The sequence below is a fragment of the Strix uralensis genome, chromosome 1 (genome assembly GCF_047716275.1).
Source record: "Strix uralensis isolate ZFMK-TIS-50842 chromosome 1, bStrUra1, whole genome shotgun sequence".
NCBI classification, from domain to species: domain Eukaryota; kingdom Metazoa; phylum Chordata; class Aves; order Strigiformes; family Strigidae; genus Strix; species Strix uralensis.
The window spans coordinates 96,541,752-96,564,151 of NC_133972.1; the positions used below are offsets into that span (position 1 = coordinate 96,541,752).

At 37.5% G+C, this 22,400-nt stretch overlaps 1 protein-coding gene across 2 annotated transcripts in view; it reads right to left on the reverse strand.

The window, feature by feature from the left end:
* Positions 1 to 22,400, reverse strand: part of ADCY2 (adenylate cyclase 2) — a 235,727-nt gene that overhangs the window by 10,777 nt on the left and 202,550 nt on the right. For both annotated transcript variants that reach the window (XR_012629660.1, XM_074874654.1), the window contains exons 17-21: positions 20,419 to 20,538; positions 14,828 to 15,012; positions 13,248 to 13,332; positions 7,194 to 7,352; positions 645 to 791 (exon numbers count right to left, since the gene is read on the reverse strand). Coding sequence is in view for 1 of the 2 variants with exons in the window: in XM_074874654.1 (XP_074730755.1) it covers positions 645 to 791; positions 7,194 to 7,352; positions 13,248 to 13,332; positions 14,828 to 15,012; positions 20,419 to 20,538 (696 nt within the window). In the remaining variant the exon portion in view is untranslated. The remainder of the gene's footprint in view (positions 1 to 644; positions 792 to 7,193; positions 7,353 to 13,247; positions 13,333 to 14,827; positions 15,013 to 20,418; positions 20,539 to 22,400) is intronic.

A 22,400-nucleotide genomic window follows, 5' to 3' on the forward strand; every position in this document is an offset into this window, starting at 1 on the left:
TCCAGACTGTGCTCTCTGAGTCATGACATGGTCTTAATGCCTTTTTCTGGTATCTTCATCACTAATAACTTTAAGACAAATACTGTTCTCAGTGAGACCTTTACAGCTGCCTTTTCACAATCCATCTGTAGCCATACTCTGTACTTGCTGTAACTTCAGAGAATAGAATATTAGAACATATACAATCCTTTGACTCGCTCATGTATTGACTGATCAATGCTTTGTATAATGAGACCAACACAGATCAGGTATAACGCAAAGCTGTATCCTTTTAGGGGACACGGATTTATGTACCTGACTTTAGGCACTAGTATTTAGAGACTGTAGTTAATATATGGCATGTAATATAACTGCCTTGTGAACTGCAGCTAAAGGGCAAAAATTTCTCCATCAGATATACACATAGGATTCTCATTACAGTTAATCAAAAGCAATTGAGCATGATGTCAGATCAGTATCTGATTTATCCCACATAAATCTCTTTTGCCTTTGATAGTCCCTGTAAGTAATTTTCACGTGACTAGGCACACAAAAGTTCTTCTGACACCTCTTCCACTCTCCCTTTCAAGTATGTTTTCTTACTGTTGCATACCCTGAGTTATTAAGATTGAAACCATATGTTAACTGTTGTTAGAAGTACATACATCATCAAAGTCAGCAATGATCTCATTCAGCAGCCTGAGACATTCCAAGCCTTCCTTATTTACATCAGATTCTGTGTAAAATTCCTTGAAATCCGGAACAGAGGCGAACATGACACAGACGCAGTCATATGACTGATGATACAGATCCTGCCAAAAGAAAATAGAATAGAGAAAAAAAATCTGTCATACCAGCTCTAAATAAAAGTTTCCTTATTAATTTGCAGTGTCCTCATTCTGAAAAGGGAGGTGTATTTTTTGAATTTAGTTGTATTTATTAAACAGTGTGTAAACCTGTTAAAGAGACTCAACATATACAGCTGAAAAAATTTTAGTGATTTAAAGCTACCTTTTTTTCCTTCTGAACATTAACTCCATAAACATAAAAGGCTCACTAATTTATTAGATAGGGCTCATTTCTGAGGCTTCTCATGATGAGAATTTGGTCCAGCTTGCATGGCTGAAACTATATTTTGCAAAACAATTATCTAATTTATTTTTAGCTATTTGTGTTATTGTAATAACTAGAAAACAGAACCAAAATCACAAACCCAATGCACACAATGATAGTTCCTAACCTAAAATGACAAGATGCCTAATAAGATAAAATAATTGTAATTTCTTTTCCGTAACAAGGAGCTGAGGCAAAGGTAAAGCAGTCACCTGAACTAAAACTTATTTATGTCAGGTTCTCCACTGCCTCTGTGACCACTGAAATGAGAGCACTTCTGCTACACAGAAAGATTCTGGTGCTAAAAATGACCACACCATTCCGCCCCCCCACTCCCACCCCGCCTCTTCAGTTTCCTCTCCACTGCCCTTAAACATTAGAATATCTCTTCTTTCAGGTCAAATTCACATCCTAAAAAAAAAGAAAGAAAATTTATTAAACTAATACTTTTTTAAAAAATTAGTATCTATATACAAAGGTAACCACAGCAATAAAAGATGCTGTAAACTACTATAAAGTCAAATTCTGCTCAAATTATTATTTGAGTAAAACAAGGATTTCAATACTCATGTGAATAAGGTGAATAGGATTTTTTCTGTGAGTTCAAGAAGCAACAAATATTATTTCCCTTTTTACTTAGCAAAGCTTTTTTTCAATTTCACTAGCAGTATGTTTCTTTTTGGAAGAATGTGGTGTGTTTGTACACAGATGTGTACAGACATAGTGAATCTCTATGGGTGATGTATAACTGAAAAACAGCATAACTATGGGAAAACTGCTGACCACCTCATCGCAGAACAGGTGTGAGGGAAGTTTCTGGGCAAACATGAAAATAATGTCAGACAGGGAGGAACATGGGCAGCTGGAGGAGATGATAGATGATTTATTACTAGATTTTTCTGCCCCTTTATTTTCTGAGGATTTCATAACCAGAGCATCACTGAAGCTCCACCATACTTCTGTGCAGTAGGGATGGAATATATTGTTGCAATTCACCACTATGATTTATATTCTTAAAGCCAAGCTGGTTGAAATCGCCTGTCTGTACCTGACATCCAGCTTACAGCCATATATACAAAATCAGTATCACTTTAATGTGACCTGACTGTGCAAATGAAAAGCAACTAAACAAAATCTACAAGCCGATGAGTTCACTGTCAGATTGCTACTAAACTTCAAAGAAGTTCTGGATCTCTTGCCAAGAGAGTTTTTCATGAAGAGCTAATATTGTGATAATATTTTTCTGCCATCTATTTTATCCACCTCCATAAACACCTAGTTAATAAATTTAATCCACATAATAATCAAACAGTGGGGAGAGGGAACCCCTCTGGCTGGATGATGTCAACTGAATGTAGCCAATTTAAGCACCTGACTGAAGTATTTAATTTGAAAGCACAGTCATCCTGTGTCCAATATTGTACAGCAGATGTGCCTATCCGGAAGCTATTTTAAAGCTAGATGGGCAGAATCACCTCAGATAGCATTTCTCTCTCCGAGTCAGTCATGGACAAAAGGCTAAAGACATAATTTTTCCTAATGTAGGCACTCAAGATCAGTGCCTGAAACTATACAGGATGACACTGACGCTAAAAATTCAGAAGCTCAGGCCCAAGATGACCTCTCTTGGCTCCAGTTTCCCACACTTAAAACCAGGTCCACTCTGTAATACCGCAGTGACATACACTGGCATCTGTCTTGAGCATCTATGCACGTAGACTTGGTGCAGATATACTCAAATTAGCTTGAAATTAGTTAAGTGGAGCAGTAGAAGATTAATGGGCTTATTCCTCAAATGTTTAGATTTTGAAGTCTGCATTTTGCTTCACATCTACCTACTTCAAATTTACCTCAGGCATGTCTACACTGAAGCTACAGTTACATTTGCATATAAATATTGTAAAATTAAGATCTGATGTGCTGAGTGCTTTTCATAGGCAAGTTAACAGAATAGGTACAGACATTACATTCTGTGGTTAACTCAGCTTTCTTGCTGTTTCCTCCAGTCACCTTCCCTGTAAATTGATTTCAATTTTGGGTGAAGGAATTCAGGCCACACACACGGTGCTGGTTATTAAAAAAGGACTGCATCACAAATATAGGGCCTTGATAATACAGAGGGGAAATTCACAGTGTTATATAAAAGACTGAAGGGAGATACAAGAGTGTTTATAGCAAAATGTAGATAATTAATACTCAAAACATGGATTATTGCATACACTTGTAACTTGACCTGACAAAATAAACAAGTTCTATATATCTGTGACAAATATTTAAAAAACCACAGTTGTTCATATTTCTACCACCTTGAAAAATCCAGTAAATTAAATTGAGCCAAATTAATAGTACACTTCTAATTAATATCAATACACAATTCTATTATCCTAGGATTCTGTTAATTAGTAAAAAAAGGTTGGTTTAATTTACCAAATAAACATTAGATAGCAGCTGTTTTATTTGCTTTTTGAATCCTGCTGATTTTGCATCCTGAGCATGTAAAACATACCAGAATTACACTGCTGGTGAGATACTGGTTGTAAAGTTTGTGAAACAGACAAACTCTAGGCACGGACGTGATACTGGGACAGTGCCATATCTGAAATAGTTCATGGAAACTAATGCCATGTAAAGGTTTATTTGAGAATATAACTTCAATTCATAAGAATACAGGTCTGTTAGGAGCTACAACTGAAACCTTACAGGAAAAGAAGACAAACTATGCAGTGCTGCAGGCATATGATATTACCAAATAAATGAAGCAGAGATGGTAGAAGATGGTTTCATTTTACCACCTCATAATACAGGAACCAGAAGACAAATAGGACATTTAAAAGTCCCATTTCTCTTCCTTCCTCTCTAATATTGGGGCAATATCCATCCCCACTAATGCTCTATAGCACAGTACCAGCGTGGAAACAACAAATGGCACTGTTTATAACCAGATGAGTAGTAATTGTGGCTGTCAATAAATGTCAGAGAATTTTAAGGAGGCATTCCCAGCTAGTTTATTTTGATCATTCATAATAATAAAGGCTGTGGCAATTTGGTGTCTTAATTTTCCTATGAGTACTTCTCTTGAAACAGTACTCTCCAAAATGTTTAATCAGAAAATTAAATGTAACTCTATTCCAGGAAGGAATGGCTTTGCTTCTTTCAACAAAAATAAAGCTATCCTGTCTTCTGCAGTCAATCCCTTTTTTTTCTTTTTTTTTTTTTTTCATTTTGATAACATCTGAATTTCTGTTGGTTGTCTCTCCTTACTCTCCCCTCTTCTTCTCCAGTGCCTGGACATCTTCTCAGGATGGATGAGGCAAACTGGTCCCTCTTGGAAGGGTATGGTGGTCAGCTTCTCTGGAGCAGAATTTCTGCTCTAAGTAGGGTGCTGGCTCCATCCTGTAGCTAATGAAACAGGATTCCTCTTGCTCAGTAATGTGCTTGCCAGTTAGCTTGTAGCACAAAAGCTCCTGAGCACTTTTTACTGATAGGGGATCTGGATGGTAACAGCACAAAGGAAAAGGTTGCACAAGCCAGGTGCAGATATATTTAATCCTGGCCCATTTCCTGCTTTTCATTTTATATTTGTTCCTATCTTTCACCCTCTCAACTGGAAAGTACCCTGTTTGGTACCCAGCATACAGACTAGAAGCAGAAACCCAGTTCCGGAGGTTCTGGTAAAGCAAACAAACCTTTATTACAGCTTGCTCTGAAGTAACTTTGCTTTTACCATATCAGTGTTAGTCAATGTGTATCCTGTTATGAAAAGACCTTTGTTGGTCCTCTAAAAGTACAGTCCCACTACTCCCAGATAGCACTCATCCACTCATTTTTTCCCCTTTCATTCCTGCTGCCTGTTCTTCAGGAACACACTTTGTTTCTTCCCTTTTCTCCATACAGCTGCAAGCATAAAATTCTAAATAGCATTCTGAAACAGACTATTCATCCATTAGATTAATTTTCATCTCAAAATCTGGTTTAAACAGAAAAGAATACACATAAACCATATTAACGTGAATGTTTGCAACTAAGGAAAATGCAGACAAATTTCAGTTCAGTATCTGTTGACCTAAATAACCACACAAAGAAAACAAAGGCTTGATCTGTCCTAACATATTCTCAGGTGTATACACATACACACATACAGAATGTCCTTTAAGGCTCAACACATCCTTGCTGACACTGAAACAAATCTGAAGACACAACAGATGCTTCTATTCCTGAACATTTCCAGGGATTTGAAAGGCTCTTCCCTCTTTGAAAACTGTGTTTAAAGATAAACAAAACAAGAAACAACTCAAGATTTTTTTTTTTTTAAATCATTACAATCACATCCAGTCATTTTTACTTCAGCTGACATGATAGATGGGAGAGCCCAGCACATTACAATTTCTGTTCTTCACTAAATTTACTAAAGCTCATCCCAACCTATGAATCTTGAGGGGTGACAATATAAATCCAGTTGCCAATACAAAGGTGAGCAGATGGTGTTGCTCTGCTGGGGAACAGAGATGGAATAGCACATAAATGAGAACGCAATCTCCTGATGGTTTGCTGTGTTTAATGCCTGAACTGAGAACTGGAGCTGAGCCAACCTGGCTTCCAGCCAAGGTCTTCACTGGGTTCAAAGGAACCCCACAGCAGTTTTCATTCAACATTAGTGACCAAACGAATATTTGCAGGTAGTACTAAAGTACTGACACAAAATACTGATTAGTACTGCTTAATGCAATCCACAGTGAAAGGAAACTGTCGTGGTTTAGGCCCAGCTGGTACCTAAGCACCACACAGCCACTTGCTCACTTCTCCCCACCCAGGGGGATGGTGAGGAGAATCAGAAAAAAAAAAGTAAAACTTGTGGGTTGACATAAGGACAGTTTAATAACTAAAATAAAATATAATCATCATCATAATAAAAATAATAGTAATAATTGTAATGAAAAGAGATATAACAAAAAGAGAGAGAAATAAAACAAAAAAAAAAACCTCCAAGTGATGCACAATGCAATTGCTCACCACCTGCTGAAAGATATCCAGCCAGTCCCCAAGCAGCGATTCACCCCACCAGCCAACTCCCCCCAGTTTATATACTGAGCATGACGTCCTATGGTATGGAATATCCCTTTGGAGAGTTTGGGTTAGGTGTCCTGGCCATGCTCCCTCACAGCTTCGTGTGCACCAGCTTGCTGGCAGAGCATGGAAAATTGAAAAATCCTTAACTTAGGATAAGTGCTACTTAGCAACAACTAAAACATCAGTGTGTTATCAGTATTATTCCCACACTTAATCCAAAACACACTGTACCAGCTACTAAAGGAAAATTAACTCTATCCCAGCCAAAACCAGGACAGGAAGACATTGTTCTTTTTGACTAAGGAGATCAAAACCAAATCCCTAAAGCTGCCCTCTCCCCTCTTTTGTCAGTTTTGGAACAACTGTTCAGCATGCACAAGTAATTCAAACTATTGCATTTAAGATCTTTAGAACTGCTACTCTTTCTAAATGCTTTTATTTTTTCATTGTTTTTTGCTTTATTGAAACTGCAAAGCAATATTAAGAGCAGATCTAATTTCCACCAAAGACAACAGGGGTCTTTTGATTGACTTTTCTGGTGCTTGGATTAGGTTCATAAGCAGTGAGTAAACAGGTAGTTCAGTGTTCAGAACCTCTTTCTGGAATTAGAATAGCCACTGTTTCAGGGAAAAGGTTAATTTTCTCTCCAGTAAGCAAGATCTCCAGTCACCAGAAGAAAATTCAGAACCTGGATGCAGCTCCACTCTGATCACAAAGGAAAAAACATTTGAATGCATATTATTTAAATTTAAATTCATGTTGATTCAACCATCCCCTTCTTCTTTCTCACCCTTTTTACTCTCCTTCAAAAGGCAAAGTGCATTGCCACTTAAGATAATTTCACATTTTTTACTTCAAGGTAGTAAGGTGCATTCAGTGCTGTAAAGCAAGCCTTTCAGGTAGGTGAGGGAGAATGAAAGTGACTGTAAATCTATAATCTCGCTGTATGGACCTACTGTTCAAATCATCATTAAGTGATATTTTCAGGATACGCTGCTTTCTTACAGAGCAGAGGATATACAGAGATGGCTGACCTCATTCTTCAGGTTTCTTGCCAAGAAGTGTTCAGCTACATGGGCTGGAAGCACATTCTCCAGAAGCACCCGATTTAGGTTCTCCATGGTTTCAATCTCCTCCCGCTCTTTTTTGAACTTGTTCTTCCACAGGAAGTCTAACCTACAGTAATATTCATTCTGTTACAAGAGGACACAGAGGTAAAGAAACAATAGGCATCTTGTCCTGCTGGAGTACAGGTTTAAGAGACAACATAAGCACAGTACACCACCCCTACAAGGCTGTTATTTGGCCAGTCAAGTATAAATTCCAGATCCCGCAGAAATCAAACCCCAAGCACACACTGTGTGACATACATTTCATCAAACTTATAAGGCCTCCCCCAAAAAAAGTCCTAGGAAAAAAACCAAAGTTGCAAGGTGCCTTAAACAATGGAAGATTTATTTATTTACTCTCAGACTTTAGTAGAAATTAATTCTAGAAATCAAACACTGTTAAGGAAACAATTTACAGTTTTGCAACTGAATATGATGTCTTATTCATCTGAAGTGCAGAATTTCACTTACAATAATGGGCATTTCAGGAATCCCCTAACTCTTACCAACCTGAACTTATGCCATGCAATCAGCCTGGTAAAAAGAGGGCAGTGCAAGAAAAAACAGTTTATTGATATAATATGCCTTCAGTTTATCAAATCATTATCAGATTATAAAAAATGGCCCAGTCAGCTGGACCAACCCAGTTTTGTTGGGTTTTTTTTGTTGTTTTGGGTTTTTTTACACTACTTTCTATAATACTTTTTCCTTCTTTTCTTTTTGTTTCAGAGTTTTCATAATTGTTTTTTAACATCCCAAACAATAACAATAACTGGAACTATATGGAAATGTATAATCATCTTGGAGTATCAGCATTTTTGGAGATCTGTTTTCATTCAAAAGATGTTGAAAAATGAATAAAACCACATTCTTATTGAGCTCTCTACTTTTTTCAATATCGTCAATGTTTTGTCGTAAATTCTATGGCATTATTTCTACAATAAAGCCTTCACTGGCCTATCTCATTTGAGCTGATATAAATCAAGAGCTATTTCAATGTAGTCCAATGGTTTAATGCTATCATGCAGCCTCAGTGAAGGCTATGTTATTAACCAGGAGAACATGATTATGATGACAATCTTATTATAGAAAAACCTAAAAATGCTAGCTAGTATTATTAGCAGTCAGTAAGTGTTCACATCAAAATGGGAGTAGTCCTTCTGATTGGACAGTGGCTGTCACAGCTCAGAATGATTTATAGATATTTTTTTGAGATCACAGCCAAAGCTAGAGTAAAATTTTGAAATGAGATGCTATTAAAATGATTTAGCAAGCTTTTAAATATGTATATTATACATTTATACATCTAAGTTCCCCACATACATGATAAATTCAAATGCCACCAACTGTATTCATGCAGAAAAAATCCAATAAAAACCTGGGATGCCAAAATTATTTGCATAAATTGACAAAAGTAAACTGGATGCCTGGCATAAAACTGAAATTAGATATCCATACATTGTATCAACTTTGTATTGAAAAGAAAAGGTGCTAGATAAGCTGAAGTCTTCAAAAAGATATGTTTCTTCTGTAAGTGCTAATATTAAACAGATAAATTTATTTACTGCTTTATTATTTATTGAATGCAATTTAGGCTGCCACAAAAAATGACAGAGAACTCAGAAACTGCAAAAAATAAAGCAGAATGTATTCTATTTTTTTGAAATTAAAAAAAGTGAATGTATCATATTTCAGAATGCCTGTTCAGACTTTTAAAAACATAAAAGCACTACCTTATTAAAACGTGCTTTAAATCGTGGGGTTTTTTTGTTATGATCTAGCCCATTTTGTATACACATCATTAAAGATACTGTTCAATCTCTGTAGCCTTGCAGCCATATGAAAACCAAGATTGTTTCCTACTTTACATGTTCTCTCCAGAACCTTTTCAAAATATCAGAATGAAAATATCTCAGAATGGCCCTTATACATCTGCAGGCACAATACCCTTGAGATACAAAATCTTCCTTCTTCACCTTATGTTGCTTGATTTGACAGCACTTCCCAGCATGCGAGCATAGTAGAGTGCCTGGGGAGGCACGAAGGACACTGTTTCTCCAGGCACCACAGAGCAATTGGCTTCCTCCAGGACAAGAGACTACCATGCATCTTTGCAAGGCAATGCAATGCAACCCCAGAGACTCGAATCAGTGGTAACTTCTTGGGCAAAAGTAGTTAAGTGCAATAAGAACTGATTCATGTCTCATTGATTGCACAGATAGCGGTTTATTTATATTTTTATATTCTAGGGGGACACTCACCCGGGTCTACTTTCAATATTTGCCTGAGTGAGGTAATGAATTAATTCTTTTCACTGAAAGAATGTCACAGACAAGCAGCTCAAGAGTAGGTGCCTATGCCATAGGTGTCTACAGTCAGGGGACATGAATGCTATGGCATTCAGGCAAAGGGGCAGCAAAAGTAGCACTAAAGCAGGTAAGATCACTAGAAATTAAACATGGGTTTTCATTCAGGTGAGAGAGCTAAGGAGATTCCACCTCATAGCCATTACTTACAGACAGCAAGTCTGAGAAACTGTCTCAACGTGGACTGTCAGCAGAAGATGTCTTAGAACACATTAATAAGTTGATCAACAAGAAGCCATCAGCTCTGAAGTAACCAAAGTGAAAAGTTGGTGGTCTGAAACTTGTGGTGGATAGCCTGATCCTTCAAGACAGCCACAGTGTCAGAGAACTGACAAATGGTAAGGATATAATGCAAATCTCTGAAAAAGAACTGGAGTGACCTTGGGAACAACAGAGCAAGGTACTTTGGAAAAAACTGTGCTAAGGAAAAGAGCTGTTTAGACATATTAGCTAAAGATGAGTTGACACCTATTCTGTAAACATGCCTCCGTCTGTTACGAAGTCAATAGGCTTGTGAATAGGAGTGAACTCAAGTAACTTTTCATTAAATTCTTATGTAAGAGGCTCTTGAAAAGACTGCACTATCTAAGAGAAGTATCCTCTAACATCATAAAAGCTCACTAAAAAACAGAACAGAGACTACAAAGAAATAGTTTCAATGGCTGAGGGAAGTTGTCATAAACATTTGGGCAGCAAAAAAGCCAGTGAAGTTCAGTGTGGATAAACACAGTATAATTAATCATGGGAAAACCAGAATATTCACGTAGCCTACAGAGTAATGGGATATGTGTAATTTTAGGTACTGATGAGAAAGGAATTCACAGGCTATGTCAATAATGGTATTTCAAAATGGACCATAAGAGCTCAATAGTGTTTAAATGTGAGCACACTCCTTACACAGACTAGCCCGTACCAATCTGCATTCTCCCAGGCAATGTCTGGGCAGGGTGAAAGAGTCACCATTCTCAACATATCATCTGCCTGCTGCCAGCTTATTTTCAAATAACTCTTAACGGCCTGCATGCAGAATGAAATGCACCACTTGATCTCAGTGTCAGGGAATGGTTGTGGCCTGTTCCAGCATGACCATCAAAAAAAAGCTGTTCTACTTTCTCCACCTCACTTCTGACTTCTCACTCTCATCCTATGATCATTCTTTTGGCACAAGCATTGCTGCAGGCACACCATAAAACCAAATCAGGATATAGATCTGGCTGAAAATCAACTGTTTTTCCAGCGTTAATTTTTAAACAAGAGTGGTTTAAATTTTGAGCCACTATACACCTCCACAGGCAGCTGTGCCAGTACAAATAAGGAGATACAAGGATAAGCATGAGTGGCTGAGGTAAAGCCTACTTCCTTCAGTAGGGATGCTGGTTATGCAGCTAAAAGTATTAGTTGAACCTAAGAATTGAGTTGGCCCACAAAACACGTAATGATATACTACCTGTCCCTCTCTTCTTCCCCATTCAACCAGAGACACACATTCCCCCTCCTACTTTTGCATCAGGACAGGCATCATTGGTGAGCAGGTTCACAGAGATAGGCCTGTAAGAAAGCATCCACTTTTTGTTTAGATGAACTTTCTGGTTACTCACTCTGGGGACAGAGGTGCACCACTGACAGCTTAAGAGAAATGGAAAGACCACCTTTTTCATTAGTGGCTATTATCTTTAGCATTGTTCAAATAATCAGATATTAAGAGAAAAGTTATTATCTACAAAGTAGAAAAATGCAATAGCGAACAGAGAAATGACTTGTATATTACCCTCTGTGGAAGAAGGATAAGGAAGAATTTTGTCTACACTGCCAAGATGGCTCAACAGTGTTCTGCAAGTGTCACTCAATGAAAGTAGCAAGCAGAAAGTTTAAAACAAACAAGAAGATTGGAGATTTTCACATGACTTTTTATCAAATTGTGAAATTCATTATCAGTGTTGGGAAGACCAGGAAGATAAAATGGGTTAAAAAGGGATCAGACAGTGTAACACAAAGTGGAGCAGCCGATAGCTATTAAACATTGCCATAGAAATGCTGACTGGCAGAAGGTGGGAAGCATATGTCCCTGGAAGGGTCAATCTATGCAGGTTCACTTCCTCCCCTATTCTTTTCCCAAGCATTCGCTACCAGTCAGTATCAAAAAAAGTAACTTAAAATGGCAGGTCATATACCAGGTATGTATTAAAATTAGTTCATAACATTTTCTAGTTATCATTTAGACTTTGCTTGAGTGTTTGAAAACACTGAGGGTTTTTTCTCCTTTAAGGGAGAATAAATTATCAGAAAAATCAAAGGCAAAAGACTGAAGAGTCATAAACAAGTGGTATCATGACAAGGATCATGGATCTACAGCTCTGAAAAGACTTTTTCATTGCAGGATCATTTTTCAGTTGGTGTGACAGGGAACAACACACACATAGTGTTGTTGTATGCAAAAACAAACTTTCTTGTTGACATGACTGAATCCACAAAGAAATACTCTCCTTGACCAGTGAAGATGATATTCCTTCTCTCCTTTTTTCTTGGTGTTGCACCCACTGCCTCCATCTGACACCTTGGTTGACAGGAACTAAAGGTTCTCAACTGGTAAGATGAAGTACTTATCCCTCTTTCCGAGTGGAAGTAGCTGTGCTCCAGCCCCACTCTCTGCCACCATCATCAAATGAGCAAACTCTTAACATGGTGCTGGCAGCAAGGCAGATGAAGAATGTTATTTCTAGCTCGAGAAGGACGTTTCCCACTACAGAAAATACTGGAGAAGCTGCCAGATAAGAATTTTTTGTCTAGTAACCTGCAGGGCCTGCTTGGCAATTTAAATGACAGTCATTATGTTTTAGGAAATTGTAATGTAAATGAGTGATTTAAAGACAGTCTGGGATAAGATCCTTCCCGGGCTGCAGGCTATGAGGGTACAGGCTGTTCATGAGATCTCACATGGATTGCCTCTTCCACCTCAGAGCTCTGTCTTGCTCACTGCATCGTTCCTGGCACAACACACTGGAATTGCAGCTTTTAGCCATGGATCATGGACAGACCCAAGGGCTTAGAGAAAGAACTACGCTTGCGCCTGCCCTCAACTTCATAGATGGTAAGGCCATTGACATCACGTTTGTACTGAAAAAGCACAACTGGGTAATAAAAAGAGTAGTTTCCTGTCGGGTCATAGTTTTAGTGCAACTGTGGCCTCAGCATGTGGTACACGTCTGTGTGAATGCTACATTGTTTCTGTGTCTGCATCAAATTGTAATAACTGTGAAGAAAATAGCTTGTAATTAAGCAACTAGGGAGACAGCAGATGGATGCAGACAGATGGGAGCACACTAGGAAGCTATGAGACAATATTGGTCAGCATGACAAGAAATAGTCACAGCACACTACCAGCATAGTGTCTACAGTCTAAATGACAGTTATTGGTGAGTTTTAAGGGCATATCGGAAAGTAATAAAGAAAATAGCTTTTTAGATGCTTCTGACCCTCCTTTGCAAGGGTGTGGGGCAGAACAGAGTAAAGATGTTTGTCAGAAAATCTCAAAAATGTTTGAGAAGGTGGCAGACTGCATGTGGAGGCTGGCATCGTGTCCACTGATCCAGATGAAGAGAAGTGTGCATCTTACCTGTCTACCCAAAACCAGTAATGTGACGAAGAATATAAACAAAGAAATTGAGCCCATTGTCTTCAGGTCTTTCAGTATTCCTGGCCTATAAAATAAAAACAAATGCAAAGCAAGCTGCTCAGAAGTTAAAACAAAATTACTTTAGCACAAGAATAAGACTGCAATTTTTACTACTTTCTGGTATGAAAACTAAGAGCATTTAAGTATGATATGCTTTATTATTTGATGAAGTATTATTATTTCCATAATGAAGCTTTAATTACTTCTACTACATTCTGTGCAAATGTGCCTACATTTTGAAGTCCAGTACTAAGATGAGGACTTAGTAAAAATAATATCCTTGTTTGCTTACAAATGGAGAGAATTTGGTGCTTATTCTATAAAAGCAGATTAAAAAGAGATATTTTATGTACTAACACTACTTCCATAATGGAGAGCCGGACCATATCCAATGAATGTGAAGAAATGGAAACTAAAGCACCTAATTCCCAAGACACCATTTCATCTTAGAATTACAGGAGGCACAAACTAGAACTCTGTTTTGGGAAAAGACACTAGAGGTAATGGGAAACAGTTTGCATTAGCGCTCTCCTACTGATGTCACTGAAAGTAGAACATTGGTGAGAGATTTAGGAAGGAAAACACTAACAAACAGAGAGCTTGACTGGCAAAATCAGGGCTGCCAGAAGCACACGCTAAATCTAACCTGTCACGTGGTTCTCTATCCCATCTCAGAGAGAGCCTTTTCACCAATGCAACAGACACATAAAGACCTGAGTTTGCTTATTTAATCTTTAGATTTAAGTGCAAAGAAAACATACACTTTTTGTTAATTCAGATCTTTTTCCATGGTTGTCTCTGTGTCCTAAAGAACTTGAGCAGTTTGGAGCACAGGAAAAAGGACACTGAAACTCTACTCTGAATATTCAGTTCTTCTGTTGTGGCCTATGTACTTCACACTCAGCCTACACAGAAGAAAATCACCTTTTTGTTTTGAAAATGAGGTAGAAATTACATGTGTCCAGAAAGTATTTTACACAGCAATACTTAAGAGTAATAATTCTGGTCTTTTGTAGTATTACCTATAAACTTCAGCAGTCTCACTGAAAATTTAACATACAAATTTGCAAGCACAGCAAAAAACCATCCAAACTGTAGGTCTACTTATTTTTTTTAATAGCTAAGACCACATTTGTAAAGTTTTAAGACAAGGTACTAGTTCTGAGAAAGGTGATTTTCTCTGGCTTGCAGCAAATATGCTTTAACAGCCATAATTATGTTCAGCCTTAGGCCTTAACAACCTTAATGATGACTTCTTCCTAATGTTCTTTATTACAAAATGCAAATTAAACCATATTCTATTTCCTATAGTATGTGATTTAAACACCTTGATCATACTTGTTTATTTTATTCTCCTGCTCTTAGGTGTGACATTAAATCATATATTAACAGCAGCATGACAATGATTTTGTGACTTATATACAGCCAAACATATAGAAAAAAAAATATGTTCCATAAGAACTGCCATAGGTAGTATTTAATTTCTATTAATTTCAGAAGGACTGGAATTATCCACCTACCTTCTAAGAGGTGCCATTGCATACATAAATTTGCTATAGTCATCCAGCATGGGCCCATGAGTGTGCAGAAGGATAACATTGTAGCCCACCAATGCAATCAACATTATCACCATTTTCAACTCATAATTTATCCTCAGGAAAACAGAACAGGAAATGAGCCCTAATATGCAGCTGTATATAAAATACTGGCAAAGAAAAATCAAATGGAAAATATTTAGAATTTGGTTCTTGAGTAGGAAATCATACAAAATAAAATGCTCCAGCTAGTTTAAAAGCAAATTACTGGTTTACCACTTAAGCACAGAATCTATCACAACATGTAAAGAATCGAAATACCTGGGACATTATGATTTACAGATAGTCAATAAGAAGCAGATGTTTGCATTTCCTAATATAGACCCTTTTTCTGTCTAGGCTCCAATTCACCCAAAACTCAGTAGAATCTAGATTATGCTCCTAATTTAAGCTCCCTAATTTTCAATCTGTCACTTTTGATTTGCTTACCTGCAGTAGTAAAGAGTGCCTATACATGGGATACCGCTACTGGTGTTGAAGTATAATGCAAGAGCCTACTGCCACCAGACTGACAAAAGATTTATTCCTGTGCCACTGTATGGTTTTCACTCATGCTTGAGTTGAGTAACTACCCTGTATGTATTACTAGCATAAGGGTCAAGGTAAAATGTCTAAAGTTCTGAAAACAACAATTTCATCGCCTGTATTTGCAGTATTTATAAACTGATGCAATACACACAGTGGTTATGAACCTCATAGATACATAATTTTACAAACTCTAGAAATATAGCTAAGCCATGAAGCATATGAAATTGAAATGATCAACATCCTTCTGTGAAATCATCTTGAGTTATGACTACATAAGAATATATTTAAAAAACCCTTTTCTTTCCTATGTCATATATACCAGCAAAAATATGTATGGTTGAAGCTAAATTCCTGGAAAAATATTTTCTCTGGATACTTTCTGGAAATGTATTCAGGCATCAAAATTAATGTTAAAACAGAAATAATACATTCTCACTAGAATCATTATCTTGGTCCTTAGTGTACAGTACCTTTGCCAAAGATGCTTCCTGAAAATTACAGTCCTGTACCTTGTAAGGAAGCTATCTTTCCTGAAACTACAAAGCATTCTATTTCTAGATATGCTATTTTTGGACTACTGTTGACTTGTTGATGGCAGTCCTTTTGACAGAACCTGAATCTCTGTACACTAATTTTGGAGGATCACTATGAAGAATAAATTTCACAGCACCCAACATACAGAATTGATCTGCCATCTGAATCCTTGCTGTTACTGTAATTTGCTTGCAGATCTGCTTGAAATAAGAAATAGAAATAACTGCTGTTCAGAATCACCAAAAATAAACTTCTCTGATGGCTGCATTCCACAGGAGATGACACTCCAAATTCAGTGTTACATAAAAGTAGCAGCATCCATTGTTTACTCTATAAGGCATTCTACCTGTGAAATTAGTTTTGCAAAAAGAAACAAGCAAAGAAAAGTCAGTCTTGAATCCACAACTGGATGCAGTCTGACAAAGACCAAGAAACTTCCAAGTGGAATAGACAGTCTCTGTTAGTGTTCCATAGGAACACATAGACTAGATTGAAAATTTCAGCTAAAATTTCAGTCAGGGGTGGACGGATTAGAGAAGAGTGGCACAGCCACACATTTAAGAACACAGGCTTCAATACTATGTACCTCAATGCAAGATTCCAGCAAGCAACAAGCAGAGCTGGACATGAGTCTCTAGGCAACTCTGCTTGAACAGCCATACCAGGTTATGAAGCTTTTTTTTTTTTTTTGAAAATGCTACCTTAAATAAACCTTTTTCCAACTGTAACTTACATATATTTAAGGCTACTGTTTCTGAGTGCTCAATGCTGCAGATCTTTCAATTCCTGTCAAAGAAACTGAAATTTCACCCTTTATTAAAAGAATTTGCAAGTTTTAGTAGATGCTTGAAGTATTGTAGCTTGAATCTTTCTCTAACCCTTTCAGCTTTTCAGAATAATGCAAAAGGGCTTGAAAAAAAAATCAGAGGAGGAACTGCAAGACAAACTGCTTCAAAAGATACACTGCAGAGGAATAAAGGTAACTGGCATCTAGCTAGCTGCAGGGTGCGTGCAGCTAGGTAGAAAGATGCATGCAGCTACAAAGCAGGCAAGACACTGGAAAATAGTAATGATTTGGTAAAGGAACAGTCAAAGTAACCATACAGAAAATCAGGACTGGTGGAATTACTGTCATATGTATAGCATGAGAGCTCTGGTCTTTGTCAAAGCACAAAAATTGCAAGCTGTCAAATGGCAGCCTGTCTCCTGGGCCAAGTGGTCTGCACTCAGTTCATAAAATGAACATGAACTTTCCTACAGAGGAATTAATGTCCCACTGGGAAAAAATTAGAGTTTTTTTGTGCAGGTATACCATTTCTCAGTGAAGACCTGTTTCAGGTTTGTTCGTCCTACACCTCTGCACAACTACTGAAGAATAAAAAGGGCTCAAACTACCCAGACACTGAGGCTTTTTCCAAGGCAGAGAGTTGCAGTGATACCAACCCTCTGTAGTGACCCTGAATGGAAGATCATTGCACTCTGAAGAGTCAGCAATCCACACAGCAGTGAAGCTGAGCAGGCGCAGGTCTGTGCTGTGCTCTGTGTATCCCTTGGCTGCGGGATAACCTCATCCAGCTCAGCCAATTTACTGCAACCGAGGAGTCTGCAGGCAGCTCCTACTTGGTAGTGGTGGTTACGCCACCTCTGTGGCCTCGACTTTTAACAGTGCAGCAGCAAGTTCTTATGGACATAATTTTTGTCTGAGAGCAGAAATGACGAATGGAAATGTTTCCTTTTAAGAAAATTCTGTAAGAGCTCGAAAGCGGAAAATGCTGGGTAATCTCTCCACAGATGGGATCTGTACCACATGCTGTCCCTGACTGGAGGACCGATACAGCACGATTTAGGGTTCCCAGCATCTGACGGGATGTAACTCCATCTACCCTCTTTTTTCTTCCTGTGCTAGTTCCAATAAATGGTATTTTAACCAATAACTTACAGAGTCTGAGTGCCTCTCTTATCGGCATCACAGGCCCAGTGCCTTGCAGTGGTGTACTACACCCTTAGGAACTTATATCTAGCTCAGTGCATTTGGTCTCTTCTCTTAAACAGTTCTGTGGTTATAAATATCTTTACTAAAGTAAAAAGGGATTCTACTCCTATATATCTATGGAGAAAAACTTGAGAAGAAAGTAATTTTGGAATTCCCTAGTCAAATAAAATATATTCCAAACCTGCATCTTTTAGAAGTCAGTATTATGACTTTTATTTATTTAACATGTGGAGGTGGCAGCACTGATACCACACTGTATTTTATCACAGGAACAGATATGCACGACTTGAAATCTCCCAGGCCTAAATTCTATTATATGGAAACTACAGAAGCATTATGACAAAACTAAACAATAACTAAACTCAAGCAAAGTCCCTAAAACTTACTGTGTAATTTCTCCTAAGTAAGTCTTTAAAAAGAGCAAGAAAGCAAGTAATACAATCAGGAAAGTTATTTTGAGGGATGGAGGAGGGGGAGAATCAATCAGTTTGCTTCAAAATGAACTAAATTCTATTTGGGCTGAAATAATTCAAAAATCCCTTATTCACTCATTTCAGATGACATAGTCAATAGATCTGCCAGGTCCACTATATAAATCACCGGAAGTTTATCTGCATGAATAAAGCTTAAAGCTTACACACAGATTCCAAAGATTTAGTTTTTAATTTAAGAAACAAACATTTGTCAGCTTAAGTATTCAATATCTCATTCAGTAAAGAGAGAAGAACTTTAGTTCCAGGTTGTTTTTTTTTTTAAAAAAAAAGATCAAAAGTAGTAACTCAAAAGGAATTTGTAGCTTTTTCAAGCTAGAAATTTTGCAGTACCTAATGATGTGCATATGAGAACTGTTTAATAAAAAAAGTGAGGGGGAAAAGTGTTTAAAAACTTTAGCCACTCTAACCTTTTCATTTATTATTATCAGAATTGACATTTTAACATCATTTTTGTGCCAATTTATCAAAGACAAAGTTTCTTTGATGAAAGAATGCATTTTAATAGTTTAAAATCTATAAACTATTGTTAGAAATGTGCCAATCACATAAAGAGCTGACAAACATCTTAGTTATACATGTGAAAACAAAGGAAAAAGACACACTTTTTTTAAGAACAGTAGATTGAATCTTAATAATTCATGAAAACTGTATCCTTCAGATAATTGCTGGAGAACTTACTGATTAAAAAGAAAACAAAATACCTTTCAAGATGGTCAAAGCAATAACAAGTAATATAAAAAAGATGACTAGAAAACCTGCTAACTTAAAAAGCAAACAAATTTAAATAAGCATTAGAACAACTTATTTCTATGTGCTTCTGAGTGTGAATATATGCAGAGGCTGTAAGAAGGACTATATTTCTTTGACAACAAGGATAACTTGATGTCAGGGCCAAAAGAAGATGTAGACACCTAACCATACCTGGTGGTATTTAGTTAGCTAAATTTGAAAATGAGAAACAGAAACTCTGCTCTGCTGTCATTTTATCAAGGAGAGACTAAAAATCTGTAAGTGTTGCAGTTACTGCAACTGTGTTTTTCCAGGAGAGTTCTATACATAATTAACATCCTGCTTTTGTTTGTGCCTAGGATTGTTTATCTTGACATTGTGAATAGCTGTTTCAGGTGAAACATATTGTGTAGACATCAGCACACGCCATTCTGGTACTGGTTTCATCAATTCTGCATAGAGATAAAATAATCTCCCTCTGCCTCTCGCTGCCTCTTGCTTATTCATCCAAAGACTATTGACCTATTTCTGGCACAAAATACAGCTTGTTGTGTTCAACTGCAGGTCTTTGTAATCCCTTTAAAAATCATGGCTCTCTAGGATACAGATCCTATTTTTGCAGGAATGTCCTTCCCCCTCTCACTGTGTGTGCTGCTGTGCTTTTGTCCACACTAAGACATCTTCAAATTAGTTCAGATCTTTTAAACAGTTTAGACAGTGGTACACGACTGTTGTATTTCCCTTCTCTCACCCCACCTCTTAATCAAATATGCAATGACAGAAATGTTATGATCACAGATTTCTCATTTATTGCCAGGTCAGTGATGAAACTGATGAGTATTTTCAGGTCTACCACTGTCCTTATGACATCTGTCTGCAGACCAACCTGGTTTTCTCACTGACACAGTCATGTGGAGCTTTCAGTGCACAGTCTGCTTTGCAGTTGCTGTCTGTTCTCCCGATATCTCGTAACACACATTTGTTGGTATGGGTGAGCTATGCTTCTTAGTTATCAGACTGTTTCCTGCTTCTTAATCTGACATTCATTAAAACCTCTATTTTCAGAAGTACTAACCTCCTTTAACTTCCCACTTCCTTCAAATGCAGTTGGAGGTGACTGAAAAAAATCAAGCTTTTGCTGAAGTCTTAAAAACTGGTGGGTGTTTAACTTCAAGTAGATCCAGCAACAGTCAATTTAGTGTAATTTTTGTAAACAAAGAAGTATAAAATGAACTTACCGGTAGGAAAAAACAGTTGTTTTGTATACACCACCGTGTCTGATTACTCAAATTAGGAAAACTTGCATTTGATGAATTAAGAACTGAGGGAAAAGCTTTCACAGCATTATCCAGGAAAAACTAGAGAAAAACAATGTATAATCCATTAGCTTGTCAGCTGTTTAAGGTCAAAATAGAGAAGAGAAATGGGGAAGCAGAGAAAGCCTTGCCAGTAATCATTTAACTTTGGTATTTCACTGCAAATTGAAATAGAAAAGGGAAAATGACATCACTTGATTACTTGTTCCTGCATGCTCAGATGAAAACAACTTTGTTAACCTCCATCTGACACTTTCCATTTGAATAAAAGATGAAAGGCTCTTTGTTATGTTACTTTCATATATCAGAAGCTCACACATGCGAGAGACAATGATGACATAAATTCAATATGAATAATTCCTGAGTTTACCTCAACTGAACCTCCTATTTAAACACAGGAAGAATTAAAGAAAGAATAAGTCATCTTTATTGAAGTTGATTACACAGATGCAATCCTTCTCATAAAAACAATGATGATAATACTGATACTAATGTTATTGAAACACAAGAGTGGAACCAGTGTCTCCTGGGTCATCACACTGATGTCACAAGTAACCACCATCATACAGTACCCTTTGATGTATTGATCCAGTGATTTCTTAACCAGTTAGATTTGACTACTTTAATTTCACTGCTTTGAATCTCACCATTTAAACTGTTTCCAAGTTTAAACAGTATTCATGGCCAGTTCCCATGGCTTTTTTTCTTCTTATGCTAATCTCATCCTTTAGCTTTCAGATAGCTCCTTTCTCTCCCTAGCATTTACATTGACAATATGTAATGACAACTCAGCCTTGACTATGTTCAGCAAGCTATGTTTTTCTAGTTTCTTCCCAGAAAACAAGCTCTTCATTCCCCTGATTATTCTAGTAGTCACCCTCTGTACATACCTCTTTCAATTCAACCTTCTGGGTGACTAAAGCTGTAAACACACTTCCCAGATTTTATCAGTGAGTTGTACAATAGCATTAATACTAATTCTGCAGAAAATATGTTTTCATACACCCTAGAATGACTGCTCCCTTGCTCACAGCTACAAAACCTTAATAGCTCACCACACCTCATGCAAGTGGAGCTCAGACAAATCATGAAATTAGAGCAGCTTAACACATTGCTACACATTGACATGATCCCAGACACTAACATCATGCTTAGCAAATGTGAGGTAGTTTTCCTTCACTGGGGCTCACTTAGCTAACTGTGATTTATACTTACCATGAGTTAAGAGCAGTCACATGGACAGTTATTGTGATTCAGCTGAGTTGTCATTAAACTCACATAATTAATCAAAATCCTGAACTCATCGCATCTCTACCTGATGATCTTCCAATTTCTATCAGAATTTCTTGTCACTAGTCCATCAGGCCAACCATAATCTTGCATTCTGCACTAAATTTCATCCTAGTTCTTCTATTCCAATCCTCAGCTGAGTTCTTCCTTTCTAAAATCCCAAACCTCCCCTCACAGATATTGCCTGTCACCTTAATTTCATCAGCAAATTTCATAGTCCCTCTCATACACTGTATATGAAAATCCACACTGGGCTGACCATTGCAGATCTCCACAGGTTGCCTCCCTCTCACCCATTGTTCTCTGCACGTAGCCAGTTTGTAACCCACCTCTGAATTCTCTTCCTATCCCCATCTTTACCTACTCCCCCAGAGAAAAACTGCTCAGTTCACTCAGAGTAACCAAATCAGTTCACTCAGAGTAACCAAATCTGGACCAAAATGATTTATTGATTTACTAACACTAGATCTGGTCAACCATAGCTCTGTGTAGCCAAGTCCTGAAAACTTCCAAGCATGGAGACCCCACAACCCTCCTTGGCAACCTGTCCCAGTGCTGTACTACATGTGCGGAGTCTTTTTTTTTTTTTTTAAAGACTATGCAACCTGCCAAGT